The sequence below is a fragment of the Pezoporus flaviventris genome, unplaced genomic scaffold, assembly GCF_033815535.1.
Source record: "Pezoporus flaviventris isolate CSIRO_AGI_PZ_B2104156 unplaced genomic scaffold, CSIRO_AGI_Pfla_v1 ptg000036l, whole genome shotgun sequence".
Taxonomy (NCBI): domain Eukaryota; kingdom Metazoa; phylum Chordata; class Aves; order Psittaciformes; family Psittacidae; genus Pezoporus; species Pezoporus flaviventris.
This window is the reverse complement of record NW_026892584.1, coordinates 41,124,843-41,152,247: the sequence shown is the minus strand read 5'-3', so window position 1 is coordinate 41,152,247 and position 27,405 is coordinate 41,124,843. Positions and strand designations below refer to the sequence as shown.

The 27,405-nt window shown below is 41.1% G+C and overlaps 2 protein-coding genes across 11 annotated transcripts in view; one reads left to right on the top strand and one right to left on the bottom strand.

Moving 5' to 3' along the window:
* Positions 1-11,162, top strand: part of PPP1R13B (protein phosphatase 1 regulatory subunit 13B) — an 87,029-nt gene extending 75,867 nt beyond the window's left edge. For all 8 annotated transcript variants that reach the window (XM_061464111.1, XM_061464104.1, XM_061464110.1 and 5 more), the window contains 8 exons: positions 624-793; positions 1,623-2,124; positions 2,673-3,439; positions 5,060-5,197; positions 5,277-5,410; positions 6,108-6,274; positions 8,574-8,773; positions 9,652-11,162. In XM_061464111.1, coding sequence (XP_061320095.1) covers positions 624-793; positions 1,623-2,124; positions 2,673-3,439; positions 5,060-5,197; positions 5,277-5,410; positions 6,108-6,274; positions 8,574-8,773; positions 9,652-9,693 — 2,120 coding nt within the window. In that variant the 3' untranslated portion in view covers positions 9,694-11,162. The remainder of the gene's footprint in view (positions 1-623; positions 794-1,622; positions 2,125-2,672; positions 3,440-5,059; positions 5,198-5,276; positions 5,411-6,107; positions 6,275-8,573; positions 8,774-9,651) is intronic.
* Positions 11,163-11,655: 493 nt separating this feature from the next.
* ZFYVE21 (zinc finger FYVE-type containing 21) lies at positions 11,656-27,087 on the bottom strand. 3 transcript variants are annotated; one of them, XM_061464133.1, is made up of 8 exons: positions 26,932-27,087; positions 20,623-20,673; positions 18,459-18,627; positions 16,247-16,322; positions 15,463-15,554; positions 14,599-14,652; positions 12,972-13,114; positions 11,656-12,416 (listed from the first exon to the last, which is right to left on the bottom strand). In XM_061464133.1, exons 1-8 carry the CDS (start codon positions 27,061-27,063, stop codon positions 12,381-12,383), a joined length of 753 nt encoding a protein of 250 aa, XP_061320117.1. In that variant the 5' UTR covers positions 27,064-27,087; the 3' UTR covers positions 11,656-12,380. The 3 variants fall into 3 exon arrangements, with proteins under 3 accessions (XP_061320117.1, XP_061320119.1, XP_061320118.1); XM_061464135.1 differs by lacking the exon at positions 14,599-14,652; XM_061464134.1 differs by lacking the exon at positions 20,623-20,673.
* Between the last annotated feature and the right edge of the window lie 318 nt (positions 27,088-27,405).

The following is a 27,405-nucleotide window of genomic DNA, read 5'->3' as shown; positions in this document are numbered from 1 at the left end:
ATCTTGACACAGTGAGTTGAAGTTGTCAGCTGACTTTACTAATTTCTTTAAGATTAAGTCTCTGGGGTAGTTCTGATCAGGTGAGTATGTTGAGGAAAGACAAAAGGTTAGTTAACTGCCACTTCCAGCAAAGGAATGTAAGCTTTTGTTCCACCCCATTGTTGAAAGGAGTTTTTACATCCTGTTATGAGTGAATTAATAATCATAGTTGAAATTTGGAGTAAGTCCACTTTGAGCTTACGTAGACTTAACATTTAGCATAATTTCACAGTGTACAATACCAAAACAAATACCTGGATGAAGTGTTTCCATAAGGATTTTTGTTCTGAATTTGTTTGCCTTCTAATAGCAGAATATGCAGTGCTCAAACAGAAATTTTAACAGTCTTTTTTTCTGTAGAAATTTTCAATGCAATTTGAATGTCAAAAGGTAATGAACAGCATGTTATAGACAGATTGCTCTCACTATCAATTTCTGAATCAAACATGAAGAGTGATTTATCTCATTTCTGGAATCAAATTAATCCTGTTGTAATTGAAGCTATTCCATTTCACATGCTATTTTGCTTGTTTACAGTGGTTCTGTGGATTATTTTAAATACAGTGGTTTTGTCTGTTTTCAAGCTAATGATGGAAACTGGCCACTACTTAAACAGAGCTCAGCCCCTGTGGTAAAACCACCTCAGATCTCCAACACGGACTGGAAAGAATCGAGCATGGATACCGCTTTAAAACAAGGAACTATATCCAGCCAGCCCTTGCCTACTTCAGTACTAGGAAGTACTGATAAGCTGGTGGGTTTCACCTGTGATATATTTATAGATACGTTTTGTTGAAATTCTGAACCTTTGGCTTCCATAGATGAACCCACTTCACTTACATACACATTTGGTTTCCCTGCCGATGATTATTTATAAGCCATAAAGAAAACTGCCTTTGTATTCCTCCTGTTTCTTCCTGTTCTTAGTGCATTACCTTTTTTTTCAACTTCAGTAGTTCATATTCCTTCCTGTTCTTTTACATATCTGGTCTCCCCTTTTCTCTCCTTTTGCTTCTCCTAATCATCTCACCCATCTTCCTATTTCTGTAATTCGAATCTCTATTACTCTTTCTGTGGTGTAGATTATCACCCTTTCAGTGTGCTTTTTTTCTCACAAAAATCTCATCAAAGAAGTCATTAAATCCATCCTTGAGTGAGTCTGTCTGCACAGTTGTTCTAGTACTTTATGAATTCTTTAAGGCTGTAATCTTTAAAGAATAAGGACCTGGTCTTCAAATAGTTCTAGTAAACTCTGTTATATCACCCTAAATATTAACAAATATGTTATCAAATAGATACCGAGAACCAGCACTTAAAACGAGTTGCTCAGGTTTTGAAAGTATGTAAATAGTTTTGGATTTGTATTAATATCTGAAGAGGCCTGGCCTCTGTCTGATATATGATGAGATTGTGTGGTAAATTAGGGTAGAATCATACCTAGTGGTGAAGTAACACAGATTGTTTAAATTGACTCCCTTGCTGTCACACGAGATTATTAGTATGTTCTGTAGAATGAGGAATGTTTTTGCTCACAATTATTTTATTTAGTTAAATGTTATATACTGTTTCTTGTTCTTACATAGGGTCTTGACCTGGGGAAAGTGCCACCAGCAGTTCCTGGTGTAAGCAAGCAGTTGCCTCAAAACTATGGGACCTATCCAAGTCCAGTTCCCTTAGGAGCAGGTTCTACAAATTCTCTAGAAAGACGGAAGGATGGCAGCCTGCCCAGACCTGGCACCAGTATAACAAATCGGCAAAGACCTGTTCCACTTCCGCCACCAAGCAATGTCCATCAGCCCAGTTCTTCACAACAGATTCAACAGAGAATTTCTGTACCTCCCAGTCCTACATATCAACCTCCTGGTCCCCCGTTGTTTCCAGGAGGAGATGGCAGGCCAGAACTCCCCTTAACTGTCGCAATCAGACCTTTTCTGGCTGATAAAGGATCACGACCTCAGTCTCCCAGGAAAGGGCCACAGACAGTGAACTCCAGTTCCATCTATTCCATGTATCTTCAGCAAGCAACACCACCAAAGAATTATCAACAAGCTGTATACAATACCTTAAATAAGTCAGTAAAAGCAGGTAAAATATATGTTCCTTTGTTTTTCTTTTGAAATAGACTGTTAAGATTTGATCTACTTACTCGGTTTAATTCCATATCAGTTTGAAAAATGAGTATAAATCTAGAAGAGGAAAGATACTTTTATGTCTGCAGCATGGCAGAAAAATGATCCCATATTTTTTAGGGGTGATAAATACACATTCAATCACTTTTCATTTAATACAAGATGCAGTTAGAACAATACAACCTGGATACTTTACCAGTACTTTCAGCCACAAGTTGAAAAAACAGTGTCTAGAGAGGAGAGTTTTTCTTCTTTTACTGTCTCCTTATGGAAGAGGAAAAACATTCCAGGTACTACTTATAGATTGTAATTCTAAGAAGCATCACCAACAGGTGAGTGTGTATTTCTCTTTTGATAGGTTCCAATATAATTAATTTGGTTTTTTAATTTTCTGTATTAGCATCAAACAGGCAGCAACAGACTCATACCCAGTTTATTTGCAAATACTTTATTATGTAATTTGAGAATGGTTCTTCACTGTTTTTACATCTTTCTGTTTTTCAGTTTATGGAAAACCTGTATTACAATCTGGCTCAACTTCTCCCTCACCCTTGCCGTTCCTTCATGGTTCTTTGCCTGCTCAGACTTCCTCACAGCCACAGTCTCAGCCTCAGACTGAGGCCTCTGAAAAAGATCAAGAGGTGGAAAATGCTCCACCACCCAGTGAAAACAGCAATGTGGAAAACATTCCTCGTCCTCTCAGTCCTACTAAGCTCACCCCTATTGTGCATTCACCCCTACGGTATCAAAGTGATGCTGACCTTGAAGCTCTCAGAAGAAAATTGGCCAATGCTCCAAGGCCATTAAAGAAACGTAGTTCTATCACTGAACCAGAAGGCCCAAGTGGACCCAATATACAAAAATTATTGTATCAGCGCTTTAATACTCTTGCTGGAGGAATAGAAAGTGCTCCTTTTTATCAGCCAAGCAACCCACAGGATTTCATAGGCATCTTAGCTGATGTTGATAATGGTAATGCTAGTACCAATGGCAATATTGAAGAACCTATTTCTGTGCAACCTACAGTTCCTCTTCCTGATGAGCCACCCCCTTCATCAGATGCCAATGATAATGAATTACCTTCTCCTGCTACTGAGGAACTGATAAGCACTGAAACCACAAATCAAACACCTGAAACAACTGAAGATAACAACAACAATCCTGCTATAGTTCCTTCTACTGAACAGTCACCTAGTCCTACACCTGAGGTTAGTTCTCCAGTAGAAGATGAAGCTCCTCTGCCTCCTGCTCCTCCTCCTCCACTTCCTCCAGTAAGTAACCAAGCAAAAGGACAATTTTGTGGAGAATAAAATTAGATGTGTGTCTAAGCATAACTAGAAGATGGTAAGCTTAAGCCAAATGGTATGTTTGCACTTCAATTTTCATGCTACTAAAAAGAAAATCTGGGGGCCTCGAAGGAGAATTATGGTGGATTAGTTTCTTTACTGACATAGCCATTTAATATGGAATATATGCATACATTCAACAGGAAGTTGTGTAGGTACTTTAGGTTGTAGAACTTCTGGGAGGGATATGCTCTTGGTTTAGAACTAATTCTGGAATCTGAGATTCCATTAGAAATGCTGTTTTCATTTCCCCGGGCCTACAGATAGAACCATTTATATGAAATTTAAGGATAAGCCACGGCAGCAAGAAACGTTTTAATTTGCAGACAAGCTGAAATAACTGTTCTGGGAGCAGTGCAGTCATTTTCCCCTCTGAGCAGAGGGATGTGAGACCAGGGGCTGACCCTAACACCACCAACAGTTGACTTGTTTTAGCAGAAATGTTTTTCTAGTGGGCTGGTTGCATAATTTGAATTACTTTCAACATTCCTTCTCCAACTGTGCCAAAACCTTGTCATTACCAAAATCTACAACATATGGAGAATTGAAAATGGGGAGAGAACTGTATTTTGTTCTTAGTTGTTGCTGTGACTCACTTTAACCCTGGCTTCAAAGGGTATCTCTGCTTCTTGATTCAGGCAGGGACCTTGCAATCTTTTGACAATGACTGTGGTGCACATGGGGCCTCATGTGCATTTCCCATGACCACAAGTGGGCCAGGATACTTCTGGGAGAATGGAATATGCTAGCAACAGATATCATTAACACTGAGAGAGGCTTATTATCCAAACTGAAATAGCCATACCAAACAGGAGCAGGAATGAAAACGGATCTTACAGTGCTAGGGACTAAAAGCATTCTATAAATGCTGTAATTAATAATAGACTCCCCTCTGCCCCCCCTGCCCTGGAAAGTGACAAGGACACATGTGAATGATTCAGAATATTTTCAGAACATTTAAATTTTAGATCTTGAGAATGCATCTTCTGGTAACACCAGCCAGAATGCCACATAAAAGAGCTTCGTGTTCTGTACTTTTCTTTCCCATAGCAAAAGCCACAACTTGTAGGCACCAACCTGCTGATTCAAGGCAAAGAAAGATTCCTCTGAGTAGAGACTGATACTCAGGCTTCACTGTGTCATGCTTTCTATTCTAAGCAAAAGTGTTAAAAGTGTTGACATTGTCTCAGACAATCCACCACAAACACATTCAGCTTTATATCAGATACAATTAAGATAGCGGTGCTTAAAACCCACTGACTTAAGTGTACTCAATACTTTTAATTAAAAGTATTTTAATTAAAATACTTTTGAGTACTCAGGCCTTGTACTCAATACTTTTAATTAAAAGCTTCTAAATCATATGGGCATGCTTTTTCCAATTGAATAAAATGTAGTAAGATATCAAGCCTTTTATTTAGAGACTTTATAATAGAAACATTTAAGGAGGATGAGATTCTTAATCTAGTTTAAAAAAATAACTAAATCATCTCTTAGTACTCGTGCAAGCTAAAATTTTGCCTTTCAACCTTCATCTCTGCTCAGACAAAACGTACCAACCTGAAGAAACCAAACTCAGAAAGAACAGGCCATGGTTTGAGAGTGAAGTTCAATCCACTGGCCCTCCTCCTGGATGCTTCTTTGGAGGGAGAATTTGATCTTGTACAACGAATCATATATGAGGTGAGCTGCTAAAGAATAGCAACCTCTTGAAGTATTTTTCTGGGAAAACAAGTGCTGAACTCTTTTATGGTTTCAATAGGTTGATGATCCCAGTAAACCAAATGATGAAGGAATTACACCTTTGCATAATGCAGTGTGTGCTGGTCATCACCACATTGTGAAGTTCTTGCTTGATTTTGGTGTAAATGTAAATGCAGCAGACAGTGATGGATGGTAAGTGTCAACTTGGCATCTGGGAGAGACACCATTTTGGTGCACATTCAGAGTTCAGTTTAGACCTATTTGGAAACAATTTCCTTTCCTTTAACCCCCAGCAAATGAGCACATTCTAGTCTCTAGGTGGTGGCAAACTCAAGTGCAACATTCCTATGTGTCCAACTCCTGCAAGCACACTCAAATCATGACATACACTATGTTTTGGTTTTAATTTGTGGTGCAGTTGCATTTGTTGTTCAGATGCTGCACTAATTAAACTGTAAGTAAGAAAGGATGAAAATGAAGTTTTCATCTTCATGTAACCCACTACAGATTTTGGTACTGCTGAAGAATCTAGCCTTGCAGGTAGATGTAGTACTTTTGGAGCATTTGGAGGGATGCAAAACCTTGCTGTGCTGACCTGGGTTATCTTTCAAGTTTCTTCACATTGGAAAATACCCTTTTGTACCCAGCAGTTCTGTGAGCAATGAAAATTGACATTTTTACTAACACCTGTTTGGCTTTACTGGAGTCAGGTGAATCGTGGGGATCCACTCCAGTAGCTTGACAGGTTTTGGACAATGCGTACATAATCTATAAGCATAAGAAATAATTTCCTTTAAAAACAGACAGGCTGAACTCTGTATAGCAAGACAAAATAATTAGGAGTCATGGAAGCTTATATTTTCCTGTGTATGTTTCTGCTTTATTTCAGGACACCCTTGCATTGTGCTGCTTCTTGCAATAGCGTTCATCTCTGTAAACTACTGGTTGAATCTGGGGCAGCTATTTTTGCTTCAACTATAAGTGATATAGAAACTGCTGCAGACAAGTGTGAAGAGATGGAAGAAGGTTATATTCAGTGTTCCCAGTTCTTGTATGGTAAGCTGGGACACTACTTTATGAATTTCTTTAGCTTTTCTAAAATTCATCCCTTTTTAGCTCTGATTTGCATGAAACATCTGCATAGGTCCCAGACTAGACAATACTGCCCATCACCTTCCTCCTCTTTCCAAATGCTAAAACCAGGGGATTATGCCCCATTCCTGGCAGTGTTCAAGGCCACGCTGGATGGGGCTTTGAGCAACCTGGTCTAGTGGAAGGTGTCCCTGCTCATTGCAGGGGGCTGGAACTGGAATAATTAAGGTCCCTTCCAATGCAAACCATTCTGTGGTGCTCACAGTGCTTCTGGTCTTTGAGTTACTCCACAGGCCCCCTTCTAATGTCACCAATTTTTAACCTTTAATTTGGCCTAATTTCAAGAAAATGCTTCCATGGGAAGCTTCCATTTGACAGTAACCAAGTTGTCAAGTATCCTGACAGAGATACTCCAACTTCCAGGTGCACAAATTCCTTACAGATCTGTCCTGGGTTCAGCAGTAGCAGTCATTTTTCTCCTTCTTGGTAGCTGGTGCAGTGCAGTGTTTTTGACTTTCGGCTTGGGAACAGAGCTGATAACAATGATGTTTTGGTTTGGCCAAGGACTTTGTGAGCCTCATGCTCTGCCAGGGAGGAGGGGAAGCTGGGGGGAAGCAGAGACAGGACACCTGACCCAAACTGACCAAAGAGGTATTCCATACCACAGCACGTCATGCCCAGGATGTAACTGGGAGTTAGCCGGAAGGGCTGAGGGACTGCAGGGTTGGAGGAGGTATGGGTCAGAGCTTGGTCGGGCTGGGGGGGCGAGTTAATCAGTTGGCTGGTGGTGAGGTGTTGTATTCTCTTCCCTTGTTATTTCCTTTATCATTATTATTACTGGTGGTAGCAGTAGTGATTTGTGTTTATACCTTAGTTACTAAACTGTTCTTATCTCAACCCGTGGGAGTTGCATTCTTTTTGATTCTCTTCTCCGTCCCTCCGGGAGCTGGGGGAGGGCAAGAAGGGGGGGAGCAAGTGAACAAGTTGCCTGACTGGGTTTAAACCACCACAAGATCACATGAAGAAACATATATACTTTGTGAATAATTAACTCACAGAACATAGTTACCAAGTTCTATTTTGCAAGGAAAGGACCTTGATGGAGCAGACAGATTTTTCATTTCCATCAGAGGCTGTAGGCTCCATTAGGGTTCTGTATACCTGACACAGTGCAGATTTCCAAAAGCTTCAAGCATTACTGTGTAACACCTGCTGTAGAAAGCAGGCCTGTGAGAAACACACAGCAGTTTTCTAAAGCTGCTTTGCTCAGAACTTTGTAGAGCTATTTTTTCCTCATTTGAATAAAAGATTGTGAAGTTTCTATTGCATATAGAAAAACTCATGCTCTACACTGGTTTACAGTACTCTGTGAAATTTGGTTTTGTTATGCACCTTAACTTCTGAAAGCATTTCATCATGTGCTAAAAATTGTTCATGAAATCTTTTATTAACAAAACAGACTCGTATTTCGGCCACAGTGTCCATACAAAACATTTTGGAGGGAAGACCAACATCTGGGGTATTAGAATAATAGAATAGTTAGGGTTGGAAAGGACCTAAAGATCATCTAGTTCCAAACCCACTACCATGGGCAGGGACACTTCCCACTAAACCATGTCACCCAAGGCTCTGTCCAACCTGGTCTTGAACACCACCAGGGATGGAGCATTCACAACTTTCTTGGGCAGCCCATTCCAGTGCCTCACCACCCTCACAGTAAAGAACTTCTTCCTTATATCCAATCTAAACTTCCCCTGTTTAAGTTTTAACCTGTTACCCCTTGTCCTATCACTACAGTCCCTAACGAAGAGTCCCTCCCCAGCATCCCTATAGGCCCCCTTCAGATACTGGAAGGCTGCTATGAGGTCTCCACGCAGCCTTCTCTTCTCCAGGCTGAACAGCTCCAACTTTCTCAGCCTGTCTTCATACTGGAGGTGCTCCAGTCCCCTGATCGTCCTCGTGGCACTCCTCTGGACTTGTTTCAACAGTTCCATGTCCTTTTTATGTTGAGGACACCAGAACTGCACACAATACTCCAGGTGAGGTCTCACCAGAGTAGAGGGGCAGGATCACCTCCTTCGACCTGCTGGTCACGCTCCTTTTGATGCAGCCCAGGATACAGTTGGCTTTCTGGGCTGCGAGTGCACACTGAAGCCGGCTCATGTTCATTTTCTCATCAGCCAACACCCCCAAGTCCTTCTCTGCAGGGCTGCTCTGAATCTCTTCTCTGCCCAACCTGTAGCTTTCTCTGCTTTGTTAACAGGAGTGCAAGAGAAACTGGGAGTGATGAACAAAGGAGTGGTGTATGCTCTGTGGGATTACGAAGCCCAGAATAATGATGAGTTGTCATTCCATGAAGGTGATGCCATTACTATTCTAAGACGCAAGGATGACAATGAAACAGAGTGGTGGTGGGCCCGCCTCAATGATAAAGAAGGCTATGTGCCTAAAAACCTTCTTGGGGTGAGTTCTGTTTCAGTTACCTTCTCCCTTCTATTTCTTTCTTCCTCCCAAAGTGGGACACAAGAATGTTCTTTGGTCAGGATCCCTGTATATCATCCAGACACACTGCTATGACACAGTCCAAAGCAGATGATTGTCCTTATTCTCTCCTGCCTCTGTGTCATCGTGAACAAAAAGGACAGGCAGTGGCCAGATTAGTGCTGAGTTTTATTTGGCAAGTTAGTAAAGTTAATAGTTTATGCTTTTCTAAGGTTATTTTGCCCCTCAGCTGAAACACAGGGCCCTTACGTAAAGCATGATGGCTCTATTAGGCAGCATGAGGCTTTGGTCCAGGAAGTTCTTCAGGAAGGTTTTCAGTACCTGGCACAAGATGAGCAACACGCAAATATTGTAGGTTAAACAGGAAAGAGCTGTAAGGATGGCAGCTGTTGGCAAGTTTTTATGCTGTTCTCAGTCTAACAGAACACTGCTATCCAGATACCAGGAATGTGAGGCTACTAGGGAGAGACATATAGAGGACAACGTGTGTAAGACAACCTTCTAAAGGACAGGAAATGAGCACTCCCCAGGGCTCAACAGGGAGTTCTTGTACTTCCATAAGCGCATCTTTTGGTCCAGGCTGAGATCTTGAATCAAATGAACTAAGTCATTTCCAGAGCAGCTGCTGGCAGGAGGAACTCAGCCCTCAGCCTCCTGCTGCTTCTGGTTTGTTTTTCAGAAGTTACCCAAGAACATGCTGTAGCTCACAAAAATGTCACCCCCACCAACCACTCTATCATCCAGATCTTGTTAACAAGTACCCCTTAGAATTGGATTAATTTATATCCAACTTGGTGTCAGTCATGCAAAACCTAATATTTTTGTTCTGTTTTTTACAGTTATATCCACGAATAAAACCTAGACAACGAACCCTTGCTTGAACTCAGTTATACAACAGTGCAATACCATGCTGGTAACTGGAAACTTAAAACATACACTGGAGCCATCACTTTTGATCATTTCACACAGAGAAATAAAACTATAATTTTTAGTTTTAATGGTGCTTTCTCTTGTTAAATGGACAGCATCCACGATTTTCAAGATCTGCAGTTTGTAAATGAGGATCGTTTTTACATGACCCACCACTGCTGAGGAGAGCGATACCTCCACTACCTACAGTGTTGCACCACTATCGTCTGAAGCGGTGTTTTAAGTTAAAAGTTCCGTGGTTGGAGCTTTCTTGTGTTCAGTGTTCAGAGGTGTCACCTGTGGGGTGCAGATACGCTGTCCAGTTTGCTCCAACCCCACAGCAACTGTCCCACATCAGGATTTTGGATATTTTGTTTGATACCAGTGAATGTTGAGTTCTTATTACTGATCAACTCTTGGGTTCTAGGACACAAGATCTTGACTTACTATGTGCATAATTTAAGTAGTCACCAAAGCTAAATTAAGGCTAGGATTAAGCAGTAACATGCTACAGGCTTACATCCTAGTCCAGACAACCCCAACAAAAGCTTTAACTATAGTCTAGCACCTCATATTATTTGCATTTAGAATTGAGCTAGAGAACTGACAGAACAACAGTATTTGTACACTTCTCAAATCCCCTACACGGTATTTCACATGGTGTTTTATTTTCTTCTTATTCAGCCTACAGCACCAGTGTTATCTCTACTAATGTAAAGGTTCCTCTGCCAGCTACTGGCACTTGTCTACCCTGGCCAAAGCAGTCAGTACCAAATGTGCAGCAGTTAAAGGATTTGTATGTCTGCATGGATGGAAGTGCAATAGTAGAAAAGGGTGAGAGTCCGGTAAGGGTTATACTGTGTGAGCTGAAGTCTGCCCAAGTCAGTCTAGACTAAAATATGAAGGATGGGATAGAAGTAGGAAGAGGGTTGTGTAGATGCAAAGTCAAGGAGAAGAAAGAAACAAGGTTTAGAGAAGGATTTAAGAAAGGCACTAACTTATTTTATTGTGGTTCCTGGCAGCCTCCAGCTCTTGCCAAGGCAAGTTATGCAATAACCTATTCCAGTACATGGGAGTTTCCAGCAAAAAAACAAAGAGGCACTTCACTGGCATTTTAATTGTACATGATTTTATACATCAGAAGTCTATTTTGAATTTCCATTATGAGTTTTAGCCATATTTCTTGTAATTTTCTCCCATTTAACAGTATGCAATTTGATTAATTCTTCATGTACAAGTTCTGTGTATAATTTATATCTCCATTCCTGCAGTGCTGTAACTTGCTTTTACCACAGGTTAGCATTAACTGTATATATTGTGGTGAAAAGTGAAAGGGTATTATTGTTGAAGAATTTGCTACATGGATGTGATGATTTCAAGAGCCTATGATACACTAATTCAGAGAACGTGTAAATGTGCACAATAAAGTCCTGCTAAGGCATGGCTGCATTCTCCAGTATTTTTATACAGGTAAAACAGCAGGCAGACATGCCTTCCCTCACAGTTGCCATAAAAAGAGCACTCTGAGCTTGTCATGTTCTGCCTGTCACCTCCAGCTTCCTCACTGCCTCCTTCACCAGCTGCACAGACAGGGAGTTGCCAAACAGCGTTTTATACAAGTTCTCCAGTATTCCAGCTGTGATAAATTACTACTTACCTAGAAAAGCTCTTGGGGGGTCCTTCACATACAAGCTGACAGCTCAGCCTCCTGCAGTGGTTTACTCAGTTGGTTTACTCAGTCTTTACCAGCATGGGAAGACCAGGGCAGAAAGTCACTTGGCACAGAGTGTGCAGCCAGAGGATTCATCCCAGTGGTTGAGGCAACTATCAATGGTTAGAACTAAATTGAGAGTGCTCTTTATCAAAAGGGGAAGTTTCAGAGAGCAGAGACCACCGTATGCACAAAGTTACACACTGCAAAATTAAGTATGACCTAGGTTTTTTAAATAAGTGAATTAATTTATTCATATTTATACATTAAACTGTATACGATTTCAGAGAGTATTACAGTTAGATTAACAAAAGCTAGTTACCAAAAAGAAAATACAAAACTAAACATTATTCTGGAAGCTTATTTATATCACAGAAGTGAAGTTTCAAGGTCATGTAAGTCCAGTTTGTGGTATTTGCTGAAATATTTAATGTTTAACAGTAAATGTTAAAAAAAAAAACCAAGTGATTTCTATAAAATCATAGCTAAGGCAGATTTTATTATTGTACATTGACTTTTAACCATTTGGATAGAGGGAAAAACCTGAGATCTATACCCAAAAGCTGTTCTCTGCAGAAGAGACATATACATTTGTTTGCTTTCTGTAGCAAACAGTATACATAACTGTTACTATGAAAGTTGTGCTGTACAGGGGCTGTAGTGCAGGTCACTTTTATATTAAGTACCAATAAAGGCTTAACAAAATATACAAAGTCTTAAAAGGTGAGGCTGTTTAAAGCAGTAATTGTATACATATTGCACACTATTGTGAATACTCATGGGTCAGAAACATGCTCCCCCTGCATCTGCCAGTTCCTGCATCCTGAACCGCGCTGGAATGATAGAGGGTCAAGAACCATGAGTGTTACCAGCCATTAACTAGCAGAGAGCAAGAGGCAAGTCCATGGAGGCTGGGCTCTGCCCTCAGGTGCCAGCGGTTTGCTGTCCTTACTGGTCCCGGGACTCGTAAAGAAGTTTTGTTGCCTAACACAAAGACAAAACATCACTGTGTTAACAGAAGTTAACACCTCATCTCCCTCCTACCCCTTCAAAAATTTCCTTTAAACCCAAGGCTTTAAGTTCTTTATCCATTTTTCTCCATCTAAGGCACTTAACAGTCAGACAGGCACTAGAGTAAGGTTTGAGACTATTCAGGGTTAGTTTAAATGCAGAACCTGTGGTCACAGAATAATTCAGGTAACTTATATTTGTTTTCTCTTTGTCAGAAATGACCATTTCTGATAAAAACTGCCTTGGGAAAAGCTAGATAGAAGTAATGTTTCCAAGATCTTGGTAATCCCTCTAAAACATACACTAAACAATGTTATGTTCTATAATCCTCATGTCTCCTTACAGTCCCTGCTAGGGGTTTCATTGGTCTCAGACTATAGTATCGTGCTTCCTCTTCCCTTTACATGCTATTAACTGGGACCTCTGAAAGCCTCACACAAAACCAAGCTAAATGACTGTCAAAGGAGACAAAGCACACCACATAAAGATTTACTTCAGCCTTCTGCAAGTTTTGCCCCCACTGCTTACCTTGTGCATAGCTGCCAGCCAGCTTGCTGACAGCTTCTTATTAGAGCTGAAGTCTTCACAAGCTGTAAACTTCATCTGCATTAGCTCCTCTGATCCTGGTACCTTATACTGCAGAATCATACCTATGGCACGAGTATTGCCTCCTGGAAAAAGAAAGAAAACCTTCAACAGAGACAGGTTCTGGAGCTAAGTAACAGAACAACTTTGTAGCTATTGTGTGTCTGAAGACACCAGCTTATCACTTAACTGAAAGCCCTGGAAACCGCAGGTGCACCACCAGCAGCTGCAGCAGTGACCATGGTGATACTGCCAGGCCACAGGATGTGTAGACTCAATGTTTAGTTCTCTCTGGCAGTCACTGAGGCAGAACTTGTATAAGCCATCAGGTAAAGCCACTAGCTACACACACAGGAAATAACCCTCTTTTTCACTATTACTGTGTCTTCTTTGACACAGACACCAGTTTCACACTGTAGCCTGCAGTCTGTAAACTGAATGACCTGTGTCCAGGTCATTGGACAGACATATCCAGACTGACACCAAAAGGGCTCCCTGCTCGATACAAAGTTTGGCACAGCAATCAAAAATCCCTCCAAGGATGGCAAAGGTTGGGAAAGGTGCTTACACAAGACTAGAAAAAAAAAAACCTGTCAATGTTATTGGCTTCCTGAAGGAAATCTGCTACAAATGACATTGCTCTGGCAACCGTGTGATAGCGACTTGTTTGTATCTCTTTTACACTAGCTGCACAGAGGTAAGATAAACCAAAGCCAAAACACAGGAAACAAGCTTTGTTTAGAATACTGCACTTTATTGGCATTATTTCCTGACGCAGCAGAGCATAAACTAAGCCCCAGGAACAGCACTGCTATACACAGGACAGCATTGCATGAGGGGCTCCCACAGGCCATTTCTGTAATATCCAAGAAGCCAAACAAAGACAAACTTAATCTAAGTGACCTGATCAAAAGCCCACAAGCAGTTTTCATAAAACTAGCTATTTGCTCCTCTTCTAGGGTAAACAGAAATCCAACTTCATCACTCACTCCCCTGCATATACCTGGTCAGAATAACAGATTAAAGACCTACTCAGATCCATGGAAATCAAACACCTACAGCCTTGGACAGTTTGCCACTGTCTGGCATTCCAGGACATTACTGATTCAGGCAGAACACACCTTGTAACAACAGGTTTTACTACTTCTAAAGATGTGTAAAAGCACACCATTAACTGTTTATTTAGTGCAAAGGCCTGCTGGACAGTGCACAAGGCATTACTCATTTCTGGTATACACAATTCAGCACACCTCTGTTGAAGTGGGTGATGCATAACACTGTGTGCCACAAAAAAAATACTATTTCTCAACTTCCCTTCTCCCTTCCAGCATGGACAATAGCACATGTGGTCTAAAGAAGGCTTTGAGCATTTTAGTTCTCCTACAAAAAGATACAGAACACTCAGTCTCAGTTTATTCGATGGGAAGGAAAGGTATGTGTCAGATTTGAACACAATTTGTATCAAGTTAAACAGCTATAGATCAAAAAATCAGCACTGCAGATGAAGATTGCTGGGAGGGGACCATGACAACATGCTTAGGTGAGTCATACTCAAAGGTACTGATGATACCTTCAGTTATGTGCTGGCTCTCCAGAAGGCTGGTGTAAGTGCAAGTATCTTTTTCTACCGTCAAGAAGGAAGGCAGGCAGGCAGGCAAAAAGATAAAGCAGTCAGCAGAGTAGTGAACAAGGAGTTACAGGAACATTAACTCAGCAACACATTTGGTTGATCTGAATACCAAGATAAGTTTACTGAAGTTAACATGCTGTACTGACTGAATATTGCATAGAGAGGCTGCCCATTTAGAAAACTCTAGCAGTAACAGAGGTGTTCTAAAGAACAATCATTAAAATTCCTGACTTCGCTTGTTCCCATTTCAGTGAAATCCTATTCAAGTTCATCCTGAAATACTCTAATATCTGGTAAGAGATGAGGCAGTAAGTAGCTGCCCCATGATTCAGATGCTACCAGTTTCATTTGGCCACCCCTTCAGCTCCAATGAAATCAACAAAGCACAGATTAATTCCCACCCACACCCCCTTCCAAGGTTCTCTCACTCTTCATGCAATTGTTTGTACCAGTAGAAGAGAAATCCCATCTGGATCCTGAAATGGAAGGTACCAAAGAATAGCAGTTCCCTCCTATGAGCTTTTGAATCAATAGATCTTTATATTTAGCCAAACGATGACAACCTTTACTCAGGTTTATAAAGGAGTTTTCCTGTATTACAGTAATTTCTCAATTCCCAGGTTATCCCCAAAATCCCAGCAGCCACAAACAGTGTTTCACAGACTGCACTCCATTCTGAGAGCAGCTGTAGCTAGCACACCACAGTTATGGATAACCTGGAAACACATTGTCCAGCTCAAACCATAATTACAACTTCACGTATTTTTTTCTTAATAGTTAATTTGTATTCAATGAAAAACTTACCCCCAGGAGTAAATCCCTCTGTAAGTATCTGAACAGTTGAAATATGTATAATTTCAATTTCATAATGGCTGTCTCCATCCAAAACCAGATACCTACATAGCAGAAGAAAATTTAAAAAAAAAAAAAAAAGGTATTTTTTCCTATAATATCAAGTCCAAATCAAAGGAAAAAAATAACCGGGGGGGGGGGGGGGGAGAGAGAGAAATCAAGCAGAAAAAAAAACCACTTTTCATTGAAGTTCTTTGCTGAAAGGAATTCAAACCCAAACCACAGACCTGCAGTTCAGTTTGCCATAAGACCCTTTCAAAATATTAAAGGTATTCTTCCAAAGTTCTGGGGCAAGAAGAGAACAGAGTCTAAAGTGTTGTAGCCAACAGGCTGACCTGTAATTGGTAACAAGCGTGGCTGTCATCTCAACAATACAGAGCACTGTTAGAATCATCCTGAAACAAGCTTTTTTTGGTGGCTACAGCTTCTCCCCTGTAACGGCCTCTTATGATCACTCTTCTAGCCAACAAAACCACTGTCCAGTGGCCCCAAGAGACATCATTGGCAAGTGAAGCTCCACTACTCCCTGGCATTCTGACCCACACTGCTAGTAAATTAAAACTCACTAAAGTTGTATCTATCCCTTCAGTCTGACTACTCTCTCCAGTATCTTTGCAGCACGTTACTTGTATTTTGCTCAGGTTATTGGATAATAACATAGCTGTATATTATATATATATACAGCTGTGCAGTAATAATGTAGTTTACAAGTGCAATTTCTATCAACCTTTCTTACCTCTGATTGTTGGAAAGTCGACAAACCATGAGCTCAGATTTTTCAGATGTTCCCAGAGTTACAAAGAATGAAGCACCTGGAAAGAAATGTTTTAGTTTTCTAAGAGGGAGCTGAGGAAGGATCATTCAAGTATCAGAAATGATAACTCATATTTCCTTACTGCACCTCATACACGGAAGTGGGTGAATTAAGAGACTAATTGAAACATTGAACTGATTACCATCAGGAGAACACGCAAGGATAAAAAGCTGATCTTTAATTACCGTGTTGTGAATCACAGGACCTTTCACAATTGCAATGTCCTTTCTCCCACATGTTGTGGAAATACAGATGATACCCAAGATGCATCTTTTAAAATGAGAACAGATTTGGAGATGGCAATCAGGCCACTAAGGCCCCTCCCTTGTCACCGTAACGTAAACTATTGTTTCAGTACTCAAAAAAAAACCAACCTGCCAGAAGAATCTAACAGCAGGATGTGACCTTCAGCACTGTGCTTAATAAATAGTGAGACATCTCGTTTTCATTAGCGAAGGCTAGCTCACTCCTACTCTAAGGTCAACGAACTTCATGTTATGTTTCTTCCTGCTCAGAAGAGCCCCTTCGGGACCAGGAGTCATCTTAGCTACATTAGTGAAGTGAATCACAGTGTAAAATAAAGCAGACTACACACCTAACCACTTTATTTCCTCCATGCCTCATGCTCCCTGGATTACCTAATCCCAGTACTGCTGGTCTGGGATATGAAAAAAATAACAACATAGAGCCCTGCCAAACCATCTGCAATCCATCTCCATAATGTGAACCATGCAGCCCAAGGGGCTTCACCTGGCCATTTCACAATTTTACTCAGTCCCACTGACCCCTCAGCATGCTGCTGAAACGAGACAGTAAAACAGCTATGGCAAAGCTGTAGAGGACATCACAATCACCATCTCTGATTGATATCTGTGGCTCCACACTAGAATCATAAATAGTTTGGGTTGGGAGGGATCTTCAAAGGTCATCTGGTCCAACTCCTCTGCAGTGAGCCTGGACATCTTCAACTAAATCAAACTGATCCTAAGTCAGGAACAACTTCAGACTTCAATTGCGTAACACAAATGCAAGCAGGATAAGCTTTAAGAGAAGTCTCCAGTTTAAAACACGCTATTGTTAAGAGTCATCTACAAGAGCCTCATCTGCAAAACGGAGCTAAGAATGACTTGTGTTGTCACAGGGATGAACATACTCCTCTCTGCACATAGCCTCTCCCTAGGAACACTCATGCTATCAACAAGTATGTGGCTTTAGCTACTGACTGTAGACACCAGCATCACACTGAGAGCCCATCAAAAGCCACTGAACAATCACACAATGTTTTAAAAAACAAAGACTCAGCTTTCTTAATGTAACCAGAACATGAATTGCTGTACTGCATGTAGTTTTAATGCTATGCAAAACTGACCACTCATTATGTTTTGCCCTCAACCACAGCTGTAGGCCACGGACAAGATCAAAGCTCAGAGACGAAACCTGAAACAAGCATTGTATCTTGTTAGAAAATACTAAAATAATCCCTATTGTGAAGTATTTTCCATCCTTATTTAATGTTAACAGGAAGGTGGCTATAGGATTCATTACTTTAAGAAATGTGCCAACTGCACACGTGTTCTCAGAGGCATTGAAAAATCCTTTGTCTTTAGTTAAATCTTTGTAAATACTGGCTAAAAAGTGAAAACTTCCTTCTAAATAAACTGAGAACACAGAATTATTAATTGGCAAATAGAAGCATGACAACAAATGCCAGAGAAGGACTCTTCATCAGGGACTGTAGCAACAGCACATGAGGTAATGGGTTTAAACAAGGGAAGTTCAGGTTAGACATAAGGAAGCTTTTTTCTGTAAGGATGGTGAGGCACTGGAATGGGTTGCCCAAAGAAGTGGTAAATGCTCCATCCCTGGCAGTTTTCAAAACCAGGTCGGACAGAGCCTTGGGCAACACAGTTTAGTGCAAAGTGTCCCTGCCCATGGCAGGGGGTTGGAACTGGATGATTTTAAGGTCCTTTCCAACCCTAACTGTTCTATGATTCTACAAAAACAGTAGTTAAAGGAGACAAAACCACAGCTCATTTGACAAGAGGTATTACTCCTCCTGTTGATCAGTTTTAACACAGCATTTGAACAAATACAAATGAGATCAAACCAGCACATATATGCAGTCCGTCCTTACCATTCATAAGTACTTTAAGCTGCTTGTCATAAAACTCTGTTTCTTTCTGAGAGATGAGGGCACATTCAGCACACTGGCGCACAGGGTCCACAAAGCACATGCGAGGCAGAGGCACTTTTTTACTGCAGCACTTGTCACAGAAACACTTCCCACATCTTCGACAGTGGTGCTAAGCACGAGGGGACAATTTGGTTAGCACAAATGTACAGCGGAAACTAATAGGGAATAATCTGAGAAAGTTACTACTTTAATTATCCCCCTCCTCAAGAAACAGAACAGTTTCTCATGTGTGAAACATACCAGTTGAGGGATAGGTAAAGGAAATTCAATTGGTACAGGGGTAGGAAGAAATCCCTGAAGACTGAACACAAAGAACTGAGTACAGTATGAACAGCAGCAATACAAGCCTTTGCTGGCACTCTTTAAACATGCTTCTGGAGCAGACCAGGCAAGACACTGTAATGGCCTCTCCACTGTCTAGTAAATCCTTCACCCTACTGTCAATAAACACACAAGAAAAGAGTGGTTTCTAGGTCCCTTCACACTTCCAAGCAAAATGACACTTCAACTGGCATTGCTACTCTTTCCCTTAAAACTTATTCTGAATTTTTTCCCATGGAAAAAGATGGAAATCTTCATACTTAAACCCTAAAGCTATTTCTCTATCAGAAATATCAGGAAGCACAGTTCAAATGTAATGAAGTTGCAAAATCAGAACTAGTATTGCTATGTGTTTCACAACTACCGAATCTGCAACAAGCGGCTTGTGCTCCAAATCACTACTGGGGTGTGACAGTCCCAGCAGGTCTTCCTGCTGCAAGTTCTCATGTCAGAACACGTATTCCCAGGCAAGCAGGAACTGATGTGTGGTGCAAAGAGATAGCACAGTTTGATACAAGGAACTGATACACTGCAGTGCTGCTCAAGTGTTAAGCTTTCCTTCCAAATATTGTGCAAAATTCTCTGCAGTAACTATTTCCCAGGGCTTCATTTACTCCCCACAATAAAACACAGCAGCCTCATGAATTAGTGCTTCTAAACCAAAACACTCAAACCAGCCACCCACCATGCTCTTAACCCATCCAGCTAAAAGGTAAAACAAGAACTAGGAGAAAGTGTGTTCTATGATTGAAGGAAAGTAGAGAGTAGACCTCCTTCCTGGTATCCAGTGACAGGACACATGGGAATGCTTCAAAGCTGCTATGGGGAGGTTTAGATTGGGCATTAGGAAGAACTTCTATACCCTGGTATATGGTGGTCAAACACTGTAACAGGCTTCCTAAAGAGGTGTGCAATGCCCCAAGCCCATCAGTGTTTGAGGCAGCTGGACAATGCCCTTAATAACATGTACAGTACATGATTGTAACTCAGTGAGCCCTGATGTGATCAGGCAGTTGGGCTAGATAATCACTGTAAGTCTCTTCCAACTGAAATATTGAGTTCTATTCTATTACTAGGATCACTGACTGACACCCTGCTGCTCTGCAGGCCTCCTGAAAATTTTCACCTATCTGATATAACATACTGGTATGTCTGGTGGCATTCATGCACACCAGAGTAATTCTACACTGACCTGCTCACTTTTATGTAATGAGCATAATTTAACATCAGTGTTTTCTCTTCATACAGTGAGCCTGATTATGGCTCACAGCAATCAAGGGTGTTTACACTTTCTACTTTAATTAGAAATTCCCTTTTCCAAACCCAAGATAAATCCTCTTTTATAACAGAAAGAGGATTTGTGTTTTGCTTTTGTGCATCTTAACAATATGGTTCTTTAATGTAAAATTATAACTCATTACTATTGAAAACAGCTTTGCTTACATTTCCACACCTGAATTAGTCGATTTGTTTTCTATGTCAGTACTGATGGTAGCAGCCAACTCCAGCTGCCTCCTCTGAATGTAAATCCTGCAGGTACCCAGTAATTTGGGAAAACTCTACATAGGTGTTACACATTGTTTCTTTGAAATTCTTCTCTCTGCTCAGAATTAAACCAAAAAGGACTTTGACTCAGAAAAGGCAGAACAGAAAGAAAAACTACTTTAAGTTACATCAGACTTTGCATGCTCTTCTTTTGATTTAAAAGGTAGAAGATTTCAGTATAAGTCCACACTAGTATTTTGCCACAGTTAATGCTTTACATTTCATTGATTTCTCTTACCTTTCTAGTTATGAAGTCAAATTTTGTATCACACTGCATACATCTTGGGCACTAGAAAACAGTAGAAATTAAAATTAATCTACAAGATTTCTAAACCTTCAACCCTACCACCACATACAAAGACTGAGCTTTGTATTTTGCCCTAAAAAGAAACACCTTCAACAAATTTCCATCCTTTATCTTTTCACCAGGGATGGCTTTCATTTAATTTCAATGTAGCAATATAATGTCATCCTTATTTGTAAGACAAAATAAAGCTGCCACACTCATTCCAAAACTCCACTTCAGAAATACTTACGTTTAGTTACATCTGGCTATCCAAACAGCCATATACTGCACAGTCAACTGGTTTTATATAAGCTATCATCCTCACTGTATTATGCTGCAATGCTCTGTTGACTCTCTAAAACACTGTTCACATATTCTAACGCTCACAATACTTGGACATTTTTGAAACACGCTAGGAGATAATGTGGTTTTCTTCCAAGCTACTAAGGCTTAATTTTATTCCAGCTACAAAATGTCACTTTCTGAAATATCTTCTTTCCTAAAACAAGCTTACACCCACACACTCCTCCCAAAAGAAAAGCCAGAAATAACCAAAGACGTTTGTCTCTCTCAATGGAAGTTCTGTCTCTCACAACTAAGCAGTGTCAGGGGCAACAGTAGGAGCTAGTAGGAGTGACAATTTAAGTTTTCTGTATAGAAACTCACCTATCAAAGGGCTGGTACTCAGCCACCAAATCACTGGATATTCACCAAGATCTTCCATATTTTATTCACCATATCAAAATGCTCTCTCCAGGGCTTATAATTCAACTATTACAAGATTTATTTGCAAATATTAATACAAAATTATGCCCGAGGTCTAAATCAGGAAAACGTGGTGTGATCCTGCAGTAAATTTTATACCTCTTGAAACTGAACTCCTCAAACCAGACCATACCAGGCTACAGCAGAACGTCATCTTAAAAACATGCCCTCAGCTCAGCAGGTGCTATTTGCTAAGCACACAGTAATCACTCTTTGCCTTTCATTAATATATTTCAATACTTTACCTTCTATTAACTCTTTCAGGTTACAAGTGGTTTTGTCATCTATTTCAGGGACTTCTGCTTCAGCAGATTCCCAATCACCGTCACAAGTTTAACAACTATGGCCAAGAAAATATCTCAGCAACTAAACTAAAATTCTCTAGAAACCTTCTGTATTCTTTTGAAGTAGAAGACTTATTAATTTGAAATAGTTTAGATCAAGTGTTCTGATGTCTAAACAGAAGTTAAACACATTAGAGTAACTGCGGTCACCATAATGGAACACAACGGTGCTTATCACTGCTTGCAATGCTTATTATACTATCTGTTTCTAAATCATAGAATCATAGAATAGCTAGGGTTGGAAAGGACCTTAAGATCATCTAGTTCCAACCCCCCTGCCATGGGCAGGGACACCTTACTCTAAATCTTATCACGCAAGGCTTCATCCAACCTGTTCTTGAACACTGCCAGGGATGGAGCATTCACAACCTCCCTGGGCAACCTATTCCCCTTCAGATACTGGAAGGCTGCTATGAGGTCTCCATGCAGCCTTCTCTTCTCCAGCCCCAACTTCCTCAGCCTATCTTCATATGGGAGGTGCTCCAGTCCCCTGATCATCCTCGTGGCCCTCCTCTGGACTTGTTCCAACAGTTCCATGTCCTTTTTATGTTGAGGACACCAGAACTGCACACAATACTCCAGGTGAGGTCTCACCAGAGTAGAGGGGCAGGATCACCTCCTTCGACCTAATCAAAAGAAATGTGTTCCTGTATTGTTTCAAATAATGTACTAGATTAAGGCATTCAGACACCTCTTTTCACAATGGCTGCAGAAAAGCTTATTCAAACATTCACTGATGAATAACCTTCAGCATAAAGCAACTTCAGCATTCACCAGGTTTCATCTCTGTAACAAGTAGTACTCTACAGCCAATAACCATATTTTACTCTACACTCATCCTGATATAGTGTTTTAATTTTTGACATTTGTAGCTTAATAGCTTGTCCGGGAGCTAGACCTGGCTGTTGCTGCTGTTCAGGAATTAGAAGGCACAAGCTATCTACTGGGAAAAGGAGGGTGGGTTAAATAGCTTTTCTAAATACTACCCTAAATAGATTTCATACACAATGTTATTATAAACATACAAGTTGCTTTTCAGGAAGAACCAAAGTTATCCACCCTCTCATTTAATACAAACTCTATAGAAAAATATTTCTGAATTCCAGACCTATCATGATAACACTGCCTGATATTTAATGCGGGCATAAATAAATTGTAAGTCAAATGGCATATGGCAGCAGGCACAGGATAATGGGATTTTCCTACAAAACGTTCTAACACAAGTTGGCTGATACACTGTTCTTTCAGTGTTTTATGTAAAAAGAATAAAGTGAACCATTCGCATAATATCAACTTCTATTTTGCCTGGGAAGAGATCTCTATGGAAGAAAATCTGGAAAGGTGAATTCTTCCATCCATATGCTGACATAATTAGAGAGTGCACAAGTTCCAGATTAAGCTTTACTGCTTGACAAGTTTCTTATCACATCCACAGAGAAGGAAGCACAATGTCAGAGTTACTTTTCATGTTTCAAGATACAGGCTTTTTAAAACCAGCATAAATATGAGGGTTTTGTCAAGTGGAAACAAAAAGATACGAAGGAAGAAATGAAATAAAAATGCACATCACAAGTATATTCATTCACATATAATCAACATACCACTAATACTGGTATCAGATTATTTCATATAGCAAGAGAAAAGTGGAAGAACATCTAACAGGTGTTGGATCTTGGTATTAATTTGAACTGAGAGCTAATTCATTACAAAGAGAGTGGAACTTCTCACACATTTGCTGAAGTGTGATGACAAATTTTCATAATCCCCTGGATCCAGCCAGAGGTGAGAATGCTCTAGTTACACTTCACATGCTTTATTTGCATATTCAATAACAAAGCAACTCAAGAAGGGATGCAAGGTAACACCTGGTTGAGCTTGTTAACACAGTGAACTTTTGCAAATGTGAAAGTTCACAAGCCCATCACCTTGTAATCCACCTGACCAAAACAGCTGATGCCAGAGTGAAAAACACCAAATACAAGCATATGGCTGATACAATTCCCAGTCCTTTCTGACACTACAAATGCACAGGGCCAGCTCACTGTCTGAGCTATACAAGTTTGCCAGCAGTCCAAGGCAGCTCTGTCAAACAACCAGTGCCAATTCCTGGAGCCTGAGCCAACGCAGGCCCCAGCTACACAGAGCTCACCTCCCTCCTGAAGTGACAGAGGAGCCCTGGGGACTGACTTTCACCACATCTGAAAGCTCTTTTCACACATTCCAGGTCTGAGCCACTCAGTGCTTCTCAGCAACATGCAGATGTGGTGCACAGCTGGGTGTCACGAGGTTTCGCTACTTCCGCGTTCAAGCATACATACTACTCAATTTCTAGTCCAAGATTTGCTTAATAGGCACACTATCAGTTGAGCTCTGCTGGTGATTAACAAAAGTTCTGGTAAGACAAGGCACATGCAGTGACCAACATATGTCTCAAACTTAATGATGCTCAGCACAAATTTTCATAGTATTATCTACCTCAACTCATTATTTATATCATAGATAAGGCTACCAAAACAGAAAGCTTCCTTAGTCCTGCTTCGATCTCACACTCCAAACTCCTCAAAATAACTGATACTTTAAGCCAGTATAACCTTATGACATAAAAGTTAAAAGCTGAAGGATATTTCAATGTTATGTAAGTCTCACAAAACTACCAACTGCCATAATTTTTAGGTGGTGTTACTTTTAGAAAAAATAAGCCAGCAGACTCTTTCTGCATAAGAAAAGCTACTGACTTTGTGAGTGTTACAGCAGAAGGCTGCGCATTGGAAAAGTGACCTCCACATTTGCTAATACCAGTCTCTTGTCTTGGACTAAGAAGACGGGTTTTTTAATTACATCTGACAGGGTAACAGAACAAGTGTTCTGGCTGAATTCATTATCTACATAACACTGCCACTTTAAATTTGACTTTATTAATAAATACACGGCCCTTATAAGCTTCCCTGTATACCCCATACCTGTTCTAGTTAAGGAAGAAGTTGGTAACATATTTGGTAATCATTAATCAAAGGGATGTCAGAACTTCAATACAGTTTAAGAAATCTAGTGAAATAACTCCTTACAAAGTACCAATAATGGATGATTAATAATATGGATTAACAAACACATTTAAATTAACCATTTAAATTATTAATAATATGGATTAACAAATGCATCTAAATTTAATAATTTAAATGATTAATAGTATGGATTAACAAATTCATTTACATGCATATAAATGCTAATTCCTCTCAACAGCAAATGTCACGAAGTCTGAGGCAAATGCTCAGTCTCACATCAACACCATCAACCTACTGACAACAGACTACAGGGGGGAAAGGTCAGGCTTACAGAGTATGAATACCTGCAGTAAAACTGTAACATCATATTCAAAAAACAACAAACAACAGACTTATACATTCAAAATATACAGACAAATATATCTAACTAGTTTAAATAAACCCCAACACAATCCTCAAACAACCTCTAGTTGAATTAAGATGGCATTATGGATTAGACTGAGCTAGAAGTACTTTGGGTGTTTCTTTTTTAATGAAAATAGTCTGCCATAATCAAGGACTACTGAAATACAAAACTACACTTCAGAAGGTCAGGGAGAGAAGTAATTTTAATTTAACTGTTGCACAAGTTATAGTTACTGATGCTGTTGCTGCCAGGAATCAGGTTTCTGGGTAGCCCAGGTGAGTGAGTGCACACAGGTGCAAATCATCAACACAGCAAAAGCAGACGCCACACAATGCAAAGGGAAATCACTTGCACGATAACTGCTCAGACTTTGCTACAAACTGAAAAATACACACCCCATCTGCAACACACCCAGTGCACCACACACCACATGTGGTGTTGGCTGGCTTCAGATACCTTCTAACGACTCTCGGCTCTGGACACTGACATTTTTGTCTTACCTACACTTATGAGACAAGAGGACCAGTGATGATAGGGAGGGGTTTTGTAATTCTCTAAGTATGGAGAAAAATAACTCAGAAAAACACCCACAAAATATTTTAGCAGACTGCTTGTTTAAATAAGTTGAAAAAGTCACTTTACAAAGCAGGGTTAATTTGGACAAAACCAGCAAGTGACTCACTAGCCACACACCTTGTGCCAGTAAAGGTTAGTCTGAGCTGCAGAAGCTGTGCCAGCAATGCAAATTTCCAGAGTTACTACTTTTACACAGAACTTTTCACTTCCACAGATACCACCTAGGGAAGAAACTTTCTTCCTCATTCCTAACCAGGAAGGACATAGCGCTCCCACGCAGAACAGACCAACCATGTCAGTATCTGGCAAAGAACAGCTCTGTACAACAGCTCCCTGCTTAAATTCATATTGGCCCATCTAAAATCTTAATTCCAGTCACATTTAAACTCATTCGCATGCATCCACACCACAGAACACTGGCAATAAAGAAACAACTGACTCTAAAGTTGTATTAACATCTAGCTGTAGGGGCCAGTAGCAAATAATGCATGAGACATGAAGTTTAATACAACGTCATGATCACATAGCTTACTTGGAAAGTGTTTAAAACAAAAGTTGATTGAAGCAATCTATGCTATTCAATACTCTTTAAGGCTACAAACATTCACAGAGGGAGCCAAAGGGGCTGTTCTTCGCTCTACTGCCTTATCACTTTGCAACATTCTTTTTTAAATCAACATGGTCTTCAGAATTAGATTTATAGGGATTTAAAGAGAATACTTCACTAAAACAAATGCTCACAGCACTTTTAACTCGTTCAGTTCCACACTCATTTTTGTGAGAGGGCGCACATTCCCGGAGAACGAGCGACAGCCCTGTCCTTTCAGTCCGTTGATCTATGCGAAATAAAAGCCCTGTGATTCACATCCACGATCCCGACCCGCTACCTGGCGAAACGAGGCTGCCCGCCACTCATCGGCCCCCGGGCGGGCCCCCGCCACCCGACAGGTAGCGACGGCGGGGGGACGGCAGGGACGCGACAGAAGAGGGAAGAAGCGCCATCTCAACGCTCGATCGCCGGCCAGGCGAGTCGTGTCCCGGCTCTCTACAGGGCAGCGGTCCCTGAGACGGCGAGGGCCCCGCGGACAACGGGCCGACGATTCGGGCGCGCAGAGAAGCCCCGCACCCCTAGGGAAGGGAAGAGCGGCGCCCCCGCCCCTACCGATACCTCCTTGTCAGGCACCCAGGGCGGCTCGTCCAGGCCGAAGGGGCTGCGGGCAGAGCGGTGCTCGGGCACCATGCGCAGCCCACTGGGCGACCGCACCAGCTTCTTGGCATCGCGGGCCTCACAGCCCGACATCTTCCCTCCAACCCCGCCACCGCTCCGCTCCGCTACGCTACGCTACGCTTCCCCTCCGCCCCGTGAAGACACCGCCACTACCCAATGACCGCCCAAACCCTCCCAAACAGGCATGGCGCACTACCAATGACAAGCAAAGGGCCGCCAGGCTCCGCCCGCTCTCTCCAGACACCCAATAAAACGCTGCCTCTGGACTTCCCAGCCAATCCCCTGTTGCTTGGGATTTAAGATAGGCGTGTTATTCCTTCCACACCCCTTTAGGTGCTCGGGGCGCATGCGCAACTGGAATCGCCAGCCCCACAACCCGGAAGGGAAGGGCATGCGCGCCGCAGTCACGCCTCG

Bases quoted from the DNA above. Each gene is read 5' to 3' on its own strand.
- ZFYVE21 (XM_061464133.1), bottom strand. From the start codon at position 27,063: ATGTCGGGCTGTGAGGCCCGCGATGCCAAGAAGCTGGTGCGGTCGCCC. The intron at 18,628-20,622 runs GTAAGAGAAATC...CCTCGTGCTTAG, and splicing joins TTGACTTCATAACTAGAAAG to CACCACTGTCGAAGATGTGG. The intron at 15,555-16,246 runs GTAAGAAAGGTT...TCTGCTATGTAG, and splicing joins CGACTTTCCAACAATCAGAG to GTATCTGGTTTTGGATGGAG.